The sequence below is a fragment of the Hydractinia symbiolongicarpus genome, chromosome 11 (assembly GCF_029227915.1).
Source record: "Hydractinia symbiolongicarpus strain clone_291-10 chromosome 11, HSymV2.1, whole genome shotgun sequence".
NCBI lineage: Eukaryota > Metazoa > Cnidaria > Hydrozoa > Anthoathecata > Hydractiniidae > Hydractinia > Hydractinia symbiolongicarpus.
This window is the reverse complement of record NC_079885.1, coordinates 26,479,754-26,496,042: the sequence shown is the minus strand read 5'-3', so window position 1 is coordinate 26,496,042 and position 16,289 is coordinate 26,479,754. Positions and strand designations below refer to the sequence as shown.

The following is a 16,289-nucleotide window of genomic DNA, read 5'->3' as shown; positions in this document are numbered from 1 at the left end:
CTGGTCAAGTTCCTGCAAAGTAAATGTACGTATAAAGCGAAACAATCTCCGAAACCAGCATGAACTAAGCCTTCATCACTCGATCGATGGTACCTTTCAAGATGAAGCAGCGCGAGTGTTCAACAGTCTACCAGCTAACCTTCGTACTGCTGATTCCTTCAATATTTTTTCTAGAAATATTAAATCATATCTACTAGATAAGTCCGTTGCTCGCTTGTCCGATAGTTTATTCTGATAGTTTATCGAATCACTTCTTTTTTCACGCATTTTATTTCCTTTTCGATTTTTATTTTTATTTTGTTTTCTCTTTCAGTCCATATTTCGCAGCTACTGCCAATTTCTCTTTGCGATGTGTTTCCCTTTGGCTTGCGCTAACTCCCCCATGAATTTTTTTTTTGTCATTTAATACTTAATATATATATATATATATATTTAAAATTTTATTGTTGATAACATTTGAATTTATTTTATATTATTTTTAACGGGTTGAAGAGCCATTGTAATATATGGATACCCTGAAATACATTTTACTTACTTACTATACCAAATGTAATTATAGAAAAAGAAAATTGAGGAATTACGTAAAAAGAAACAACCTCATGCACGCGACGAACGCTAAACCTTGGGATTAGAATGATGTTATGATCCAACCTCAAATTCCATCTTTGGCTCAAATACAAAAAAAAAATACAATCTTGCACCGCTATTCGTTATGACCCATCATGTTCAGTCAAGTGCTTTTGAAAATAAATAGAAGTTTTAATTATAAAAAGACCTGCACTTATCATTGCTAGAATTTGAGCTCAAAAAACCAACCAAGTGCAAAATCGCCTTAAGCGCTTAGTCGTTAAATTGACGCATTACAAGAAATATCATTAATTGAACAAAATATTTACATACTTCTATTATTTCTGTTATATTTTTAGCATTCTGACCACGCAAATGGAAAACAAGACATATTTCTACACGGAACAAAACATGTGTAAAACACACTGATAACGTTCACTTTATTCAGAGACAGATTAAATTTATATTTATACACTTTCAGATGTTAAAAGTCACCACATGCGTTATCCGACCACCAACGTAGTGTCGTCCGAGAATTCGTATGGGGGGATTTCCAAATTTAGTGGAGCTGGTCCTTTCCTTATCCTTCCCGAAGCATCATAATGTGAACCATGACAAGGACAATAATATCCACCAAAATCACCTGCGTTTGCAATAGGTACACACCCCAAGTGAGTGCATACACCCAATAAAACCAAGTAGTTGGGGTGTTTGACACGGTCCTCGTCTCTTGCAGGATCTCTCAAAGAACCAGAGTCAACAGCACGCACTTGATCAATCTCTTCTTGGGTACGATGACGAACAAATAACGGCTTACCACGCCATTTGATAGTGGCGTTTTTACCTGGAGGAATTGTTGTAAGGTCGACTTCAACTTTTGCTACAGCGAGCACATCTGCAGAAGCACTCATTGAAGATAGGAAGTCGATAGCCAGGTTTTTACCAGCATGTGCGCCAGTAACACCCAAACCTGCAACCATGACGTACGTAAACGCACGACGAGAAATGTCGGATTCATTGCTGTTGACTGTCGGGTCTTTTGTTGAGTCGCGTCGATAGTCGGAAAAGTCAGGTACAGAGACGTCTGTGTGACTAAAGCGTTGCTGGAATTTACCTAAACAAGAATAACAGTAAAAAGAGAATGTTGCTCTAAAATTTGTTACATTGTATTTTGGAGGCGAGTTTGAATTTACAAAACTTTGCTTTAAAAGAAACTGCATTCCAGTGATTTTTTTTTGTGAAAGTTAAGCATATAAGGGACTAATTCGCTGAACTTTTAAAACAAGAAATGGCAACCAAAGTGTTCGAGCTTAAAGAAGAGAGCGCTTGCTTTCTTACAATGTTAGCTATTTGTAAAAAGAAAATTATACATTAAAAAAGATAAAATAAATATACAATCCACAAAAGCAAAATAATAATTTTTAAAACAGTTTTTAAGTGAACGTTTTGTCAAACGCAAAATCGAATTCGTCAATTACGTTTTTTGTAGAATGTTTTTTCAGGGTTCGATTTTTTCTTACACAAATCACGATAGTGACATAACGTACACTTTATATTGTTGAAATGGTAAACAAGGTAAACATTCTTTGGCCATAACAGAGAAAACCAATGGGCAAACGTACCATGTTCAACATTCCTAATAACATTCCTAACATTCCTAATTTCATGTTGTCACAATAAAGCATTGAAATGCTTTTGTTACTTAACCGTATAATACTAAGAGAACAAATCAGAAGCTTTTTCTACAACATGTGAAGTTAAATAGCTGGGAAAATTGTCAAAGTTCTTATACGCAAAATTCAAGTTTTCAAACACGTGTTTAGCCAACTGCGGAATTAATCCTTTCTTTTATTATTATGATTTTAACAATTGTGTGTAAAATTTTACATATATTTGCGCTATGTTAACTTTCACACTGCGTTTCTTGTCTATTTAAAAAAATATGGAAATTTGTTGTGAAAGTAAATCAGCGATCCAATGGAATTTTGCAATGGAGAATGAAAAATTTTACATTCTCCATTGCAAGAAAAATAATGGGATAGACTAAGCATTGCTTCACACGTTTTATCGCTAAATCTGTCTGCTTGTAGTTATTGTGATATCGCAATGTGACAGGTGGACACCAAGCTTTATGTACCTCGAATTCCTAAAAATTAATTTAAGAGAAATATACTTCAAAATGTCAGACGTTTTCTGTTCTAAAATCAATTTGTGAGTGGCCCCTAAACTTCATTCTGCTCCTTCTGTTTTTTACTACAAGCACTATATTTTTCTAAGTTCATTAGCATGTTATTACAAATTTGCGGGGATATTCATGCTAATTTCTGGTGAATAAACACTGGTCATTATCATCGTAATAGAATACATTGGTTGAAATGCAACTATAATTTTATTTAAGCTATTTTATTTTGCTACTGAAACAAAATTATATTTCCAAAAATATAATTGGTTAGTATCACCTGACTGACCCGTTTTGCTTGTTTAAAATATTTATGGTTGATAAAAACGAAACGGTTGCATATTATTTGGTTTCCAAGAGTAATAGTTTAATTTCATCACACTTATTTGTTGTTAGGCTTCTTTTTCAGAACTTTGATCCTTTCGGTATTATGCATTTAATTATATTTTTATATATTTTGGTTTTGTTGTTGCAATCTGTGCAATTACTATTGACTAATTCTTTAAATCAACATGTTGCTGGCTTGTTGAGTGGTTCCTCAGACAGAGAGAGATGGCATGCATATATTATATAGTTAGCCAGGAAATACCTTGTTTATTATTTCCAGAAGGGGCATGACTTAAATAGGGGGTTCTGAAGTATTTAATGCTCATTTTGAGCTACACAGACCTAATTAGGAGCTGCACTTGTAGGAGAACTGTTTTGTATATATATCTGTAAATTGTATATAGTTTGTTATATTTATATCTCAGTGTTCCCTGTCCTGCAAACATGGCATTTGTGTATTTGTTTTGCAGTGAGTCAGCCATGTTTGTTTTGCTGTTCTGTCCTGTACTTTCCCCTGACCACCTGGGCTCTAGTCAAGACTCTCCTTTAGCTGTAGGATGGAGAGTCCAGGTATGGTCAGTGGGTGTGCTAGCCTGTATCAGTAGGCAACAGACATGTAACAAGTGAGGAGCTATATAATATATTTAACAACATACACAAGTGTTCTTGTCTGTCCAACACCTTACAACATTTGGTAGCAGAGGGTGGTTGTTTAAAAAGCAAAGAGTTGCTAAAGAAGTAAACAAGAATGGGTGACAAGGAGCAAGAAGTCTTCCAATCCCTTCAAGAGTTGACACAGGAAGAATTGGAGGAGGTGTGCCTGTCACTGAAGTTAGATGTTGGAACAGAAAAAGGTAAAACATTACTCCTCAGACAAATATTCCGGTTTCTGACATCTATGGAAATCGAAGAAAGTGCAGATCAGGGGAAACAGTATTTTGAAAAAGTTTATGAGGTCATCCAGTCTTTTAAAGAAACAAAATTTCCAAAAGTCTCAATTGGCAGTATGTTTAAATCTGAGTACGGAAGTCCACTAAAAATGAAGGATGAGGAGGAGGAAAGGATGAAAAATATTTTGATGAAACCTTTTAAGATCAGTGGTAAAATTGGAAAAGCAGGCCAAAAAGACTCCCTAACTTTTAGTAGCCTTATCTTCCAAATTCAAAATGGGGTCAAAAAGGGGTATTCTGAATTAAATATAATAGATGCAGTTATCGGAAGTATCTCACATGAGAACGAACTTAGACAATATTTGGAGAGCCGCTCTGACTTAAACCTGGATCAAGTGAGTAGGATACTTAGGTATCATTATAAAGAAAAAGATGCTACAACACTTTTTACTACACTCAGCGTAGGAAAACAAAGTCCGCAAGAAAGTGCCCAAGATTTTGTGCTAAGAATGATGAACCTAAGGCAGAAAGTTTTGTTTGTGTCTAGGGAAGAAAAAGCTAATTATGATCCTATCTTGGTACAAAAACGTTTTTTACATGCTATTCAAACTGGCCTACAAAATGAAAATGTGCGAAACGAAATGAGAGAACTGCTGAAAAATGAGGAAACTACAGATGAAGAACTACTGAGTAAGCTTACTAATGCAGTATCAGATGAAGTAGAACACATAGAAAAATTTGGCTCAAAGAAAAACTTAGTTTCGAATTCGCTTGAGGTCAAAGATTCTAACTCTGAACCTTCAAAAAAATTGGTCCTTGCCGAAGAATTCCTTGAAATTAAGAATAAGATTGCTGAAGTAAGTTTGTTAGTGGCGCAGAATGCGGAGCAGATAAAATACGGCAACGAGAGGAAAATTCAACGCCCTTTTTCAGAACGTTTCAAAGGAAGAGGCCGAAATTTTTGTGAAAACTGCCAGAAAAATAAAGTTGAACATTGTACTCATTGTTTTTATTGTGGATCTGAAGAACATTTCTATGCAGGATGTAGACGCAAATTTAAAAATAAGCATGAAAAAAACTAGACAAAGTTGGGTCGGGCGGTGCGACTTCAACTAATGTAAATAAAAACCGTAACAATGAAAAATCGGTACCGGAATATTTGTCCGGTAAATTTGTAAATATGGTAACCCAAACTGATTTGTCGTTGTTTCATCATGTTTGTGTTTTGTGTGGAGGAAAGCTGCATGTGTCTGGTGAGAAAAATTGTTCTTTTGAAACTACTAATAGTGTATCTAATGTAAAATGTGATCATGTTTGTCCGCGTTATGTTTCTACTACACCTGAAAATGTTTTGTCTGAACCTGTTTTACCTGCTGAAAATAATGTTGTTTCGCAGATGCCGTCTGAAACATTTCAGTCTGCTGGTATTGTTAATCATGTTAAAAATAGTCTTAAGGATAACTCTAACAATGTATGTGATACCCAAACATTTGTTTACTCTCTTGATGCGAACCCAGTCACTGCTAGTAGCCTATGCAGAAAGGAAATAGTGGACTTGATTGGAGATAAAGCTTTGATTAAAGTTAGAGTAGAAAATAAAGAATTTGAGGGGTTGCTGGATACAGGAAGCATGTGTTGCTTAGTCAGTCAACAGTGGTTAGAGGAAAAGTTACCACAGAAAGATATTTACCCTGTTCAGGATTTCATGGATAGAAATAGTGAGAAAATATCGTTGAGAGCAGCGAACAACACTGAACTAAATCTTGTTGGTGTAACTGTTTTACCGTTGTCCTTACCAAACCATAACATTGTCATAAATACCCCGTTTCTTGTTACCAAGGACCAGATTTCTACCCCAATAATTGGATTTAATCTGATGAAATTTATCATTCAGAAGGAGGGAGGAAATGAAACCCTGTTGGATGTCTTACTATCAGCTTTACCAACCCTTGTTGAACCGCTAAAATTAGTGAAGGCTGTACAGGAAGATAGAAAGGAGGATAGTGGAAAAGTATTTGTGTCTGAAACTGTTATAGTTCCTGCAAACAGCATGGTGTTGGTAAAATGTAAAGTCAGAGGACTGGAAAAAGCGAATGAGGACCTATTTGTTTCACCAAAATTAGTAGAGGATTTGAAATCGCAAGACTGTATCATCAAGCAAAGAAAATCAAAACTTGTGTTTCCTATCGCAAACTACAACAGTGTTGATATAAAACTACAAGCCCAAAAATTAATTGGAGAAGCTTCGTATGCTAGAGGAACCATGACCGCTATGAATGCTAATTGTGTTAATGTGAGTGCTCTAGATACCGAAAATGTTATCATGTCGGAAGAGAATGATTGGCTACCACCTGTGGATCTCACACACCTGAAAGATGAACAAAGGGAAAAAGTAGAATTTCTTCTCAGAAAGTATAATAAGGCTTTCTCTAAAGATCATGATGATATTGGAAGTCTTAAGAAGCTGCAATTAGACATCAAGCTTGGTGACAACATTCCAGTTCAAAAGGCTTACAGACGTATTCCTAAGCAGCTCCACCAAGAGGTAAAAGACCACCTGAAAAATCTAGAATTGAATGGATGGATTAAAACTTCAGATTCTCCTTATTCCAGCCCTGTAGTATGTGTTAGAAAAAAAGATGGCTCACTGAGACTTTGTGTAGATTACAGAGATTTAAATGCCAAAACTATCCCTGATCGCATGCCAATACCAAGGGTGCACGATATCATTGACAACCTTGCTGGAAAATTGTGGTTCTCCACCTTGGATCTTTCCCAAGCATACCATCAAGGATATGTCAATCCAGAATCCCAAAAGTATACAGCATTCTCTACACAATGGGCCCTGTATGAGTGGATCAGGATACCGTATGGTCTAAAGAATGCCCCACCAAAGTTTCAGCGCTTTATGAATGAATGCCTTGGGGAATTAAAGGATGAGATCTGTTTTCCATATATGGATGATATAATTGGTTACAGCGGAACGTTCGAAGACCACCTTGATGATTTGGGAAGGATTTTCAAAAAATTGATTGAGAATGGAGCAAAGCTTAACCCAAAGAAATGTTGCCTTTTTAAGAAGTCTGTAAAGTATTTAGGCAAAATAATCACGGCTGAAGGATATATGGATGATCCTGGAACCATTGAAGCTCTTGAGAAAATCAACAGATCACCTAAGAATGTAGGAGAATTGAGAAGTTTGCTGGGTTTTCTTGGATATTATCGTTCAACTATAAAAGATTTTGCTAGAAAAGTGAAGCCACTTTATGATTTGATTTCAATCCCATATCATGGAGAGGAAGATAGCAGAGTAAATAGTGCTAAGAAAAGCAAAGGTCAGAAAGCGTCTTTAGAAAAGATTGACTGGAAACCTGCCCATCTTGAAATTGTTAATAGCCTTGTTGAAAGATTAAAATCACCCGAGATCATGGCATACCCAGATTTTAATCAACCATTCATCCTACATTGTGACGCTTCACAAACTGGTTTGGGTGCAGTGTTGTATCAAATGCAAAATGATGTTCTTAAGGTAATAGCTTATGCGTCTAGAACATTAACACCTCCAGAAAAGAATTACCACTTACATTCAGGAAAATTGGAATTCTTGGCCCTAAAGTGGGCTATATGTGACAAATTTCATGAGTACCTTTATTACAGCAAACCTTTCACTGTGTATTCAGACAATAACCCTTTATCCTATGTTTTAACAACAGCAAAACTCAATGCTACTGGTCTCCGATGGGTATCAGCTCTATCTCAATTCCAGTTCACCGTAAAATACAGACCCGGTAAGATGAGTAATGATTGTGACTATCTATCAAGAATGCACTGCTTTAAGAATCATACAGAAAACATCAGTATTCAATCAATAAATGCAATACTTACTTCTGTGCTGCATACAACAACTGACACACCAGTTAGTATAAATGCTTTATCGTTCTTTGACGCAGACACTGCCATTGATGTAGAAAGAATTGAATTGACAGAGTTGCGAAACTGGCAAATAAACGATAATATCATAGGACCAGTATACAAAGCTGTTTTGATTGGAAAAAAGCCACAGATATGTCAAATCAAAGCGTTACCAAGAAAAACCAAACAGTTGTTAAGGTACTTTGATAACCTACAGTTAACAAATAAAGAGAAGATACTTGTTAAGGTAACAACTCAAAATACACAGATTGTTATGCCATCAAGGTACCATAAATTAATTTATGTTCAACTACATGAGAATATGGGACACCTGGGCAGTGATCGTGTTATCGATTTGGCAAAGAAAAGGTTTTACTGGCCCAGTATGGCAAAGGATATTTCTGAGTATGTCACCAAGAAATGCAAATGTCTAAAAGATAAAAGACCAAGTAAGGAGCAAAGAGCACCTATGGGAGCGATAAGTAGTACACGACCATTCGAAATCATATCCATTGATTTTCTGCATCTAGATAGATGTAAGGGAGGCTTTGAATATCTGTTAGTTGTAATAGATAGTTTTACACGTTTTTCCAAGCCTATGCCACAAAAACCAAGTCAGCAAAAGCCGCTGCAGACAAAATATTTAATGACTTTGTACTAAACTTTGGCTTTCCTAAAAGAATCCATCATGACAGAGGTAGCGAGTTTAACAACAAACTATGGAATAGATTACAGGAATTGTCAGGTATAAAAAAATCAAATACCACACCATATCACCCAATGGGTAATGGACACTGCGAGCGGTTAAATCGAACAGTTATTAACATGTTGAAGACACTGAATAAGGAACAAAAGAATAACTGGAAAGACCATGTGAAAAAGCTCATTTTTGCTTATAACAGTACAGTCTGTAGGTCAACTGGTTATACCCCTCACTTTTTGATGTTTGGTAGAGAAAGCAGGCTTCCCATAGATTACATGCTCCAGATAGAGGATAGGGATGGATGTACTAGGTCCCAGAAAGATTTTATTGATCAGTGGAAGACGTCCCTTCAACAAGCTTGTGATATTGCAGCTAACCATTCCACAAAGGCATCTGCTGAGAGTAAGTCGCATTATGACAAGAAACAACATGGTGGTGAAATAAGTGAAGGAGACAGAGTATTAGTAAGAAACCTATCAGAGAGAGGAGGAACTGGGAAACTACGCTCATATTGGGAGGATAAGGTTTTCCAAGTAGTTGAATGTTTTCCAAACATACCAGTGTACAAAGTCAAGCAGGAAGATGGGAAAGGAAATATTAGAACATTACATAGAAATCTTCTTATGAAATGTAACCTATTTCCCAAAGAAGAACAATCCACGAAAAAAACGATGGTCAAGAAACCTAGCAGAAAGATAGCTGAAGAAGAAATTATTTCTAGTGATACTTCAGACTCAGATGACGACTTACCAAACTCGCTTAAGAGGTATTTGATGCGGAAGTTGCAAAAAAGAAAAAGAAAACATAGTTTACCTGACGTCAAAATTGTAGGGGAGGGAGGAGTGGAGAGCATAGTTGAGACCCGAGGAGACGAGGGAAGCGCAGGTGAGCCCACAGAGGAATTGGACAGTACAGTGGAGAGTGATGGATTGGATAATTATGCTTTGGAAGAGACAACTATGGGAGATGATAATACAGAAGGAGCGTCAGATATCACGGAAGACAGATCAGAGGTAAAGAGACGTCCAAAAAGGGAGAGAAGACCCCCTAAAATACTAACATATGACTCTGATGGAAATGCTTACTATAGTTCAAAACCTTTCAGAATATCCAAGGGGAGATAAGGTACTATATAGTTAAGGGAGGGATGAAACAGATGCAGTTTTGTATGTAATTACATGTGTTGGGTATACCAAAATGCTGTGTTTCGACTGGGAAGTATACACTCAGTCACTGTAGAAACAAAAGTGCTTCATATCTGCTAGCGTGCTGATGAAGGAAATATGTTAATTACTGATTCTCTTTTTTTTATGTACTACCTTCTATGGACATCTCATGGACAAGGAGAACTCTTCTGTGGTTGGGAACAAATTGGTCTGACAAAGTCGAGGCGGCTAGTAAGCTCTTTGAGTGAACCTAGCTTAGTAGACAAATGTCAATCACCAATGTCACCCTCCGTGGTTTTCAACAAATTGGTCTGACAAGGTCGAGGCGGCTAGTAAGCTCTTTGAGTGAACCTAGCTTAGTAGACAAAATGTCAATCACCAATTAACCAATTGGTCTGCCAAAGTCGAGGCGGTTAGTAAGCTCTTAGAGTGAACCTAACTTAGTAGACAAATGTTAGCAGCCATTGTCACTCTTGTGGAGGGATTTCAAGCTCTGTCACCCGTACGCCATACTAGCTCCTAAGAAGTTATACCATGTGTTAAAAAAAAAAAAAAAATTACACGTAGTTCAACGTAAATTCAACGTAAATGACTGATGGAAAGAAAATATTGAAATTGAACTGTATTCAAGTCAATATATCATTGAAACATATTGAATGTGTTATCAACGTAAATTCCGATGGTTGGTGATGGTTGGATATTCATGCGTGATTGGCAGTCGATTGGATCTAATTACGAGTCGTTGCAGAGTTACGATTTATTTGGTTGTTAAGTTATGGCGATATCTTCAGAAAGTTGGGGAGAGTGTAGGAGAACTGTTTTGTATATATATCTGTAAATTGTATATAGTTTGTTATATTTATATCTCAGTGTTCCCTGTCCTGCAAACATGGCATTTGTGTATTTGTTTTGCAGTGAGTCAGCCATGTTTGTTTTGCTGTTCTGTCCTGTACTTTCCCCTGACCACCTGGGCTCTAGTCAAGACTCTCCTTTAGCTGTAGGATGGAGAGTCCAGGTATGGTCAGTGGGTGTGCTAGCCTGTATCAGTAGGCAACAGACATGTAACAAGTGAGGAGCTATATAATATATTTAACAACATACACAAGTGTTCTTGTCTGTCCAACACCTTACAACACACTCTGTCAACAACTTCCTGTACAATACCAGACAATGGCTGTCAATTTCCCTCGCATGGCTGGGATTCACCTGGGGCTATGGTAAAATTCACAAACAGTGGCTGACAAACATGCCCCTTTCAAAACACATAGATTTTCTGGCCATCAAAGAAAGAGACTTCTTGAAACGGAAAGCATCAAAAACAAAATCCATCATAGACTGGGAAGCTTTCAAACAAAAAAGGAACCAGGTAATAGGTCTCAAAAATCGACTTAAAAACGAGTACTATAATGACGTTTTGCAGGACTTTCAAAAACGGCCAAAACAACTTTGGAAAACCCTAAAAAAACTGGTTCCTGATAAGTCAGGCAATACTACCTCGATAAAACGACTAGTCCAAAACGATGGTACAGAAACTTCTCACCCAAAAAGAAATTTCCAACACATTCAATTCATTTTTTGTCAGTGTTGGTGCCAAACTAGCCTCTAAATTTTCTTCTGACACTACTAATGTTAATCCACCTGTTAGCGGACACGATTTTCGGTGGGCTCGTATTAAGACCAAAAGTGTCGAAAAAATAATTAGTTCACTAAAACTTAATAAAGCTACAGGCTTGGACGGAATTGGTTCACGACTGCTAAAAGCAGGTTCATCAGTTTTAAGTATTTATTTATCAAGTCTTTTCAACAAATCTTTATTTACTGGTTATGTACCTAAATGTTGGAAGACTAAAAGGGTCTCGCCTATTTTTAAAAGCGGCAATAAAACAGATCCTACTAATTATCGGCCTATCTCCATTTTGCCAATTCCTATGAAAATTTTTGAAAAGTTAGTGCATGAGCAAATGTCTCATTTTGCTCCTCGGCACAGGCTTGTGCCACCCAAGGTAGATTGGGAAAACTAGAAAAACGATTAAAATGTGTCCGTACCTTTCTTGGGAAAGAGAGGGAATATTCAATGAATAATTTATTCATCAAAAACGATGCCATATTAGTTTTCAAAGCCATGAATCACATTGCTCCTGATTACATGCGCTCAAAATTCCTTTTGACAAAAAACTGTCATAATCATCAAACAAGAGGAGCTTCAAAAAACAGGTTCACACTTCCCTTGGTCAACACGGAATTTGGAAAAAAAGCCTTCCCATTTAGAGCTGCAAAAGTGTGGAATAATCTTCCAGACCAAGTGACCTGTGATGGAAGTCTGCTTTCGTTTAAGACTTCCATCTCTAATGTATTTGGCAAATTCTAATGGAGATCACTTTTAACTTTTTAATTTTTGTTTTTTATTCTTTTTCTTTTCAATTTTCACAGATTATAAAAGTTACTATGTTTGATTGAGCTGAGGCAGTCTAAGGTTTATCATTTTTTGTTTCTTTTTTGTTCTAGTGGCCCCCAGCGGAAACAATCCACTAACTATAGGTTTTTGTGATTTTCTGGGCTAGCCACTTTAAATATTTATTATTATTATTATTATTAATATTATTATTATTATTACAAAGTGCGAAAGTTATAACCACTGACCTACGGTGCCACTAAATTTAGATCCTCAGGATAATGATTGTTACGTACAATTGTTATTTTACATTCACAGAGGTTTAGGGATTGCATGGTCCATTTGCTACTCAGTCAGTTATATTTTTCAACTTCACATTTACACAAAAAATGCAAAAACATTGGAACGGCATTGATTGACAAAAATAGAACAAAAAATGAAGACATTTAAAACGAAGAACGGAAAATGAAAAATTATATCTGACTGACTAACCGATTTACTCACTTTTGTGATTAGATAGATAGATAGATGTGCATATTTTACATGGCTAGCCTCACAAATATCGAGGGATATACCCTGTCTATTATTTCCAGGAGGGGCCATGGCTTAGATGGAGAGTCCTAGAGTATTTAATGCTCATTTTGAGCTACGCAGACCCAATTAGTAGGGCCCACGCTCTACTAGACAACTCCCGGCAACATCCAACGGCCACACAGTGTGCCATCTCCCCAATTTCCCTCACATAGCTTGGGTTAACCCGGAGCTATGGTAACATTCACTCGCCCATGTTGAATCGCCGTCAAGAGGAATCGAACCCCGGTCTCCCGCACAAAGTACGAAAGCTATAACCACTAATCTACGGCGCCACAAAGGACGCTAACCAAATATATATTTTGAGTGACCTTATATTAAAGTACGGGCACAACTTATGCTTTTTCTGAAAAATTTAAGTATATTTTAAAAAAAACATGTTATGTTGTATTAAAGGATGAATGAAAATATATTTCCAGTTATAAACATCTAAAAAACTTTATAACAAAGTGCTGTATAAATATAAGCAAGGGGGACGGGGAGTCATGATCAAATTGGGGTGTTTGCGTATATAGCTAGCATCATCCTTGGATAACACAATTCATGACTTTCAATACTTTAAATGCTAGGATTTATAAAAATTAGCTGCTGGGTAACTATACAATCTTTGTTCAACTTACCAAGTCCAGATTTGACAACTGACCATTTTGCAGTGGGTCCCAAAAAAGGGCTGATACAATAGTTAGATTTTGAGTATGTAACTGCTTTTGTTGTTTCGACAACAGGAGGAATAACTGTTCTTTGGCAACTTACAGTTACGACCTTAGGAGAGAGATATTTCGCAAAACTCTGTGATATGTTTCGAGTGGACAACATCTCTTTTTCAGCCTTTCTGCTGCTTTGCGTTTGGTGTAAAACACCCGGAGAACGATCGCAATTACGTGCAGGGTCAATCCGTTCCGTCGCTAGAATGCTTTGCCCGACGTTCGACCCTCTGACCATAGCACTGCACAGTCCTGTTTTTTTAAGCACTGGGAACACAACGAGATTGAATTCATACACTTAAAACAGCAGATATAATATTGTGGGTATTATTTTTTGAAGCGAATCGTATGAAGTAAAGAGGTAGGGATTCTTATTTTCGCGGAACCCAATCAATTGCCCTATATGTTTTTTCCTTTATTTTAACTTTGTGTGATAAGCTTGGTTTAGTTTACCTAGCAGCTCTAACCTCGTCCCCAGGACCTGTTAGGCTTTTTATATTTGGACGGCCGTCCTGGGGACGAGGTTGCTAGCAGCTCCAAGCTTCAAGTTCGTCCCCACGAGTAATTACTCAGGCTATTTCTACATTGGATTCACGCAATTTGAACTTCGCCAAGGTCATTCATCAAGATTAGGTTTGTAGATACAACCATTTGCGTGCTAAGTAATGCGGATGACAGCATGGCTCTTGCTCTTGATATTTCGCATTCTTGACCCCAGAGCTCTTTGAGAAAAACTAGTTTATCTCAAAGAGCTCTGGAGTCGAGAATAGATATTTCGTTCCTTTGAGGCTCTTCTTAATGTGATTTATCTATAATTGGCATGCTACAATATGAGACCTACGAAATCCACATATATGTGAAAGTTTGATTTTGATTAGTATACTAAGCTAAAAGTAAATTTGGTCTTCCCAAGTAAATAGTAACAAACAAACCTCGTCCCGGACTTTTGCCTTTTTGACATAAAGGCCGGCGTAAGTGCTGGCGGCTTTAAAATATAGGAAACAAACCCTGGGGACGAGGATGCTAACAAACAGCAATAATCAACGGTCGAGCTATAAAAACTTGAGCAGTATTGAGTCTCGATCAAAAAATTTTTATTGTTTATATAAAAAGCTTTTTTATGTCATTCGTAAGAATCTTCCAACAAAAGAGGTATTCAGAGTTCGTTCTCTATTTATTCTTTTTCGTCCCTGATATCCAAAGAGGATACCAGCCTTTTGGAACGAGGCCTAGAGAATTTCCATTTTTTTAGAGAAAGCCTTTCTTCATAAAATATAAAGAAAATTGACAGGGTTCTAATATTAGAGTAATAATTTCTTTTGTATTCCTTTCCTCATCGCTAATATTCTAATTCAGGGTTTTTATTTAAAGAAAAGCAGGGAATTACAGTCCCAAAAATATTTTCTGACATCAGGGCGGGTCTCGCCGTCTTGATGTAAAAAAAGATACAACAGGTGCTGGGAAAGAGCTTAAGCTCCAGATTAATTTCCAAGGTTTATTTGTATTTCTTTAATATTTGTGTAAGAAACACGATAGTACTCTAAAAAGTACACGAAGCGAAACGAGAAGTCGGAAAAGCAAGGTAACAAGTTTAAACAAGGTTTTACATTTTATCGTTTTTCATTAAAAGCTAAAATCTAAATTTTAAACCATAATGTGCCAAAATGTAGCAGTCGTATTTCCTAATAAATTGAAAAATCATGTATTTGTAGTAATATCGATAGGCCGCTCTTTTATAAAACCGAGAAAGGTTCCTTTTGTAATATTCTGGGGGCATGAAATTAGAATAAAAGAAAAACAAAAGAGCGCAAATTTCTGTTAAAACCAAACTTTTGATAAGATTAAACACAAAAGCTGCAGTTGTAGGAGTAAATATTTCCGGTTTCAGGACAACCTCATTCCTAGGGCGTATTCAAGATGACCATAACACCAGCGCGTCTCTAGACAAGAGATCATGGAAACAAGTTTCAGGGTAACTAAATAGTCTTGCCTGTGTTTCCGATAATAATTTCGTTACGGTACTGCCTGGTAACAAGCAAGGTTTAAGTTACGGTTGCAAGAACTGCGAGTCACAAGATAAATATCTACACTACATCCCCATGTTAACGACGCAACCAGTTATCTTATGGCGTGTATACACAGGTAGAACGATCATCTGCTTCGTGTTGACGGTGTAAATTATATACAAAGGTCTAGCTCGAATATAAAGCCCTAGCTCGAGACCCAATATAACTTTTTTACCATAGGCGATTGAAATGTTTGAGGTGCGAAAAATTACACTGGGTCCAATTTTCTGGGGTCAGAATACTGACTACTTATTTTGATTGGTTACTTCGATTGTTCTTTGCTCACGTAAACACTATCGGCAAATCCTTGCTTTCTTAATCTTTCAAGCGAGAATGGTCTCACTCCGCCGAACGAATATGGTTAACTCCTTCATTATAAGACGGCAAGATGTGGTCATGCTGGCTTTATGCTCACTGGTTGATTATAATTCAGTTTTTTTTAATTTAATGACAGTGTTTTTTGTTTTTTATAGAACAAAAAGAAAATTCAAAAATTGTAAAAGAAATTTTCGCTAGAGATAATTATCTGTTATTTCACGAAAAAAAATCGTGTTTTGGATAATGTTCCAAAGGAGAAACTTTCGCGAGGAGAGTCAGAAATGACGTATAATAATATGCACGTACCGTAATAATTTAATTAGCGCACTCTTCAAGTGCCCAAGTAATTTCCTTAAAGTTCAATAAGCGCCCAGCACTTATTAAGCACCCTCCTCGAATAAGCACCCACCTGATAAAAGGGGGCGCTTTATCAAAACTACCTTAAGAAATATATATTGAGAATGTCGATGCTGT

At 36.7% G+C, this 16,289-nt stretch overlaps 1 protein-coding gene across 1 annotated transcript; it reads right to left on the bottom strand.

The window, feature by feature from the left end:
* Positions 1-983: 983 nt before the first annotated feature.
* Positions 984-13,684, bottom strand: LOC130614613 (cytochrome b-c1 complex subunit Rieske, mitochondrial-like). Its single transcript, XM_057436049.1, has 2 exons — positions 13,348-13,684; positions 984-1,681 (listed from the first exon to the last, which is right to left on the bottom strand). Exons 1-2 carry the CDS (start codon positions 13,667-13,669, stop codon positions 1,071-1,073), a joined length of 933 nt encoding a protein of 310 aa, XP_057292032.1. The 5' UTR covers positions 13,670-13,684; the 3' UTR covers positions 984-1,070.
* Between the last annotated feature and the right edge of the window lie 2,605 nt (positions 13,685-16,289).

Bases quoted from the DNA above. Each gene is read 5' to 3' on its own strand.
- LOC130614613 (XM_057436049.1), bottom strand. From the start codon at position 13,669: ATGGTCAGAGGGTCGAACGTCGGGCAAAGCATTCTAGCGACGGAACGG. The intron at 1,682-13,347 runs GTAAGTTGAACA...ATTCTTGTTTAG, and splicing joins AGTTGTCAAATCTGGACTTG to GTAAATTCCAGCAACGCTTT.